This window comes from Gavialis gangeticus, unplaced genomic scaffold (assembly GCF_001723915.1).
Source record: "Gavialis gangeticus isolate Ggan-Ray unplaced genomic scaffold, GavGan_comp1, whole genome shotgun sequence".
NCBI classification, from domain to species: domain Eukaryota; kingdom Metazoa; phylum Chordata; order Crocodylia; family Gavialidae; genus Gavialis; species Gavialis gangeticus.
Window position 1 is genome coordinate 73,052,092 of NW_017728993.1, and position 4,807 is coordinate 73,056,898.

Sequence of the window (4,807 nt, forward strand, 5' to 3'; positions counted from 1 at the left end):
TGCAGCTCTGTCCGGCACCCTGCCCCACCCTGGCTGGACAGCGCCTGCCCCAGCCCCTCTCCCTCCCCCACTAGGGGTGGGGCATTGATCTACACCCCCATGCCCCTTCCCTCGCCCCTCCCCTTCCACCACAGTAGACTTACCAGCTATATACGGCTCTCCAAACTGCCGGGCTGCACTCCTCACTGCCTACATGCTATGCTGTGGTTGTGTGCATGCACGGGCATTTATGGGCCAAATTATCAGCCACATCAGGTCAATTTCTGATATACTCAGTTTTCTTTATATCAGTGCCGATCCGGTATCAGACCAATGGATCAGTGCACATCTACCTAAAGAAACTGTGAATTTACTGTATTTAAGGCTGTACTATTTAATCTGGTAATATGACCTTGTATGTGACCTAGTCATATAATTATATTGAACTTTCCTCTACAAATGTATTGGTTAAGTTCATCAGAAGGATGATATGGCTTTTTATAAGCAGATTCCTGAACACTTACAAGATAGCATCTTCACTGTTGTTTGGCCACTATTTCCAGACAAAGTTACGTAGCTCTTTTGACAATGCTGGCAACCCAGAGAGCAGGGGACTTAAATGTTAAACATTTAAAGTGTTAAACACACATTGGAGAGCAGACCTTGAAGTGAGCTGTGCATGCAGGTACAAATTGACAGGGCACAAAAGGAAGTTTGGTAGGCATAAGCAAAGTAGTCGGGACCTACTATAGTCCCACAGTGTGGCAAGCCTTACAGCATTCAGAGAAACTTAACTGTCCAATTAGAACAAAGTAAATAAATGCAGCTGTTTCCCTTAAGAATGCTGCCTGGTTACAAACTCCTTTGCCACTCCTGCCCAAGACTCAGTTTAGAACCAAAACTGTGCAATCCCACCTTGGTAAGTGACAGCCAAAGGTCTGAGAAAGAGTACCATTAAAAAGACTCAGAGAGGACAAGGGATGCAGCTGCCCTAAGAACTACAACACACTTTGAACGTTTAGACCCAGAGTCTAACGCTTCTTAAGAATGAGTCACAAAAACCAGAACAACCCTTCCTAATTCTGCATTAACATTGAATCAGGGATTCCAGCAGGATGGAAAAGGATCATAGTTAGGTGCCTGGTTATTTACTTGCCTAACACGTTGAACAGAATTCAGCAATTAATGTTTTAAGGACATAATTTTCCCCATGTGTACTAGGATTTTAAGGCGTACAAAAAACAAGATAAACAAATTTGTTTGATCTTTACTATATTATCCTCAGGAGGGCTTGCACACTGCTCTGTTCTGAGGCACTAGAGTATTAAGTCTCAGCTACACACGCTCTAAAAGCTTTCTGTTACTGACACAAAAAAAGTTACAAAGTATGGCTCCTATCCTGTAATTGGCCACATGTAGGTAGACTTAAGTCTACCAGGAGCCCCACTAAAGGTAATATTGCTCCATGGGCATCCACGCCCAATCAGTTGCTGGGTAATAATCTAAATGAAGTTTGCCATGAGAGCTTAAATACGGTTGGTTATTCTTGAAAGACTCAGATCTTACTCAATTCAGTAGACAAATCTCACTGAGATACCCTATGTTCTATTCTATATTTGATCTTCTTCACTCAAAACTACCTTCTGTTCTTCTCGACAACCCCTTCTAGGATGATCTCTACCATAGCCCATTGATGGGTTTTGAAAAGCCTTAAGACCTTCCATTCTACTTTTCAACAATAAGGGAACAGCTGTTAAATGAAGTCACTTGCCTGTTACATTAAAATGATTCAATCCAACCAGCACTGACTCCAGAATAAAGACTCCCACAGGCTTCAGTGGGAGTTAGTTTATCCTGCACAAGCTAAGAGTATACAAATTCTAGTGAAAGATAGATAAGGAACTTCTCAGTCATTCCTCCATTTTCTGTAGATAAAAGTATTTCTAATCTATATTTTAACTGAACATATAAAACTAGAAACATAAAAATAAAGCGATACTCTAACTGCTAGGAGGTCCACAATATACCTGGAACATTTAGTTGTCATAAAGTGGAGGCTCTAAATAATTTTCACTCATTAAAAACACTTTAAATAAGTTAAATGTGACAATGTTAAATGTGAAGAATCTCATGAATGCAGGGGATAAGCAAATATTTTAGGCCCTGACTAGGAAACATAAACAAGTCACAAATTTCCCCAGATACTGGGCCCACTGCAGTCCCAACAGTACCTATACTTCAAGAGTTAAGAACAGTTGTGAATACTTATATTAAAGTTAAAGTACTAGAGAAAGTGAATGGGGAAATGACTAGGTACAAAACTGGCCACAATATGAGGTTACAGAAATTTAATCCGAAGAGAATGGGAAAGCAAAGCTGTTATCTCATGATTAACAGATATTATTCTGGGTATTTTTTTTAAATAAAAGTTCAACCTACAATCTCTGTAGTAACTTACTGGTAATTCCTAGTAACAAAAGACTGCTAAATTAATTTGTAATCAAACAGCACTTCAAGTCATAAATTATGTACTTCATATGTTCTGCAACATTATATAAATGTAGATAGTTACACAGGAAGTAAAAGGGACTTGCATTTGATAACTGTAGATGTTTGCAGATGTTAAAACAAAGAAAAATAACAAAACACACTGGCACTTTAAACTCCATGCGATCCTGTGCCAAGCTCAGTGCATTCCCAAGAGGGGCAGCGCATTAGGTGGACCCAGCTCACCTGGAGTCTGTAGCTCAGGTTTTTTGGGTGCTTTTATCTAACAGGTTTTTTGGTGCTTTTACCTAACAGCTGATTGACTCAGCTTCAGATAAAAGTGCCAAAAAGCCCCACTGAAGCACACAATCTATACAGAAGTTGTGGAGCCAAATCAAAGTAACGCACTGCTGCTTCTGGTAAAATGGGTTTTTGTGTGTTTGTTTTTAAGGGTCTCCAACCATTCTATTTCCTTTCAAGCTCCTATACATGAATAAATACAATGCTCTTCATTCATTGTATGGATGGAATGGCAAAATACTTAGTGTTTCCAGTAAGAGCAGGTTACAGCAGTCCAAAACAAGACATGACAAGAAACAGAGATGTTAAGCAACTTTTGCTTACAGACATATCTGAGAGATTGCTTATCTAGCCACTGAACCACATAATTCTTATAAAGAAGGCTTTGCTGAAAAGCTAGTTTAAACAATCTAAAGATCCTAATAAAAGGCTGTAAATTTCATGTGCAAAGATAATATGCTGATAAACTGCTGCTGAAACACGTAATAATGTAGCATATTGCTATTGGTCTAAGACAATTCGTTCATTTATGCAAGGAGCTTAGAACAATTCGTTCATTTATGCAAGGAGCTTAGAACAATTCGTTCATTTATGCAAGGAGCTTAGAACAAACAAATACGATTTACAGATTGTTAGAGATAAAAAACAGACTGGAAAAGCCACATTGCTCTTCTGCGTCTAATAACTTACCTCAATTTTTCAAAGTTCTCAGGCTCCAAACTCCATATTTCTTCAACTTGTGCTCCTCTGCAACCTAGAAGAGCAAAGATGTGTGTTCCTTTACTTATCTTAATTCAAAAGGATACTGTCATGAAAAAGGCAAAAACCTACAAGTGATAATGTAGAAAGAGTAGAGGAAAGTCTATTTTCATATATTGTCTTTTGACAATAAAAAAACAATTGTTACTATCATCAGTTGTCCCCGATTTCCAGATGTTCCAGTCTTTATATAAAGAGACCCTGTGAATGTAAAACCACAGAAATCAACAGGAAGGATTCCTGGACAACTGTGATACCAAAGATACTTTAAGAGAAGAGCTTGAACTAGTCACAAGCAGGACTCAAAAATATTATAGACTTTTAAACTTTCATTTGCTGACCTCATAATTTTTCAAAGATATGACTGAATTAAGCTTTCTAATTACATGTGGAAGGGGATGTCACGCAGCCGTTAAAAGTGGAAACAGACACTGAGAAATTTAGTGGTCTGGTCAAGGCCAAAGTAACACAATTCCAGAGTCAAAAGTAGAATTTAGAACACTTAATTCCAACCCTCTAATGCAAGAGTTGCCACAGTGGAAATATAGTGAACAACAATAGACCTATACAGAAATTTTATTTTTAACCAGCAGCAGAGTTAGAGGTAGACTTGTGTTTTCAAGTTTGAGGGTTCATAGCCTGTGTAGTGTCATTGTAAATACTCCCATTATTCAAAGGCATCAAATTCTATTATTCTCTATATCAACACTGTCTTGTGAAAGTTCAACAAATAATTTATGTACTGTATAAAGATATGAACGCCTTTTTCCAGTTATGTCTTCTTTTTAATTTCAACCTCTTCCACTCTATTCTTGTATACACACGAAGTTACAATAGTCATCCTACTTTCTCTAAATGACAACACGAGTGACGGAATAAGAATTATAAACTACATTTTTGAAAGTTTCAGTTTCATAGTTGGTAGGGTCAGAAGGGGCCTGGGCAGATCATCAAGTCCGACCCTCTGCCATGGCAGGAAAAAGTACTGGGGTCAAACGACCCCGGCAAGGTGTTCATCCAGCCTCCCCTTAAAGACCCCCAGGGTAGGAGCCAGCACCACTTCCCTTGGAAGTTGGTTCCAGATCCTAGCCGCCCTGACCGTGAAGTAGCACCTCCCAATGTCTAGTCTGAATCTACCCTCTGCCAGCTTGTGACTTACTTCTAGTCACTCCTGGTAGTGCTTGGGGGAACAGGGACTCCCCCAATGCCTGCTGGTCCCCTCTGACTAGTTTGTAACAGGCCACTAGATTCCCCCTCAGCCTTCTCTTCTGGAGGCTGAACA

At 39.4% G+C, this 4,807-nt stretch overlaps 1 protein-coding gene across 1 annotated transcript in view; it reads right to left on the reverse strand.

Moving 5' to 3' along the window:
* The window catches only part of UCHL5 (ubiquitin C-terminal hydrolase L5), a 60,845-nt gene that overhangs the window by 47,445 nt on the left and 8,593 nt on the right, over positions 1 to 4,807 (reverse strand). Inside the window, exon 2 of the mRNA XM_019502020.1 lies at positions 3,457 to 3,520. Within this exon, the coding sequence (XP_019357565.1) occupies positions 3,457 to 3,520 (64 nt within the window). The remainder of the gene's footprint in view (positions 1 to 3,456; positions 3,521 to 4,807) is intronic.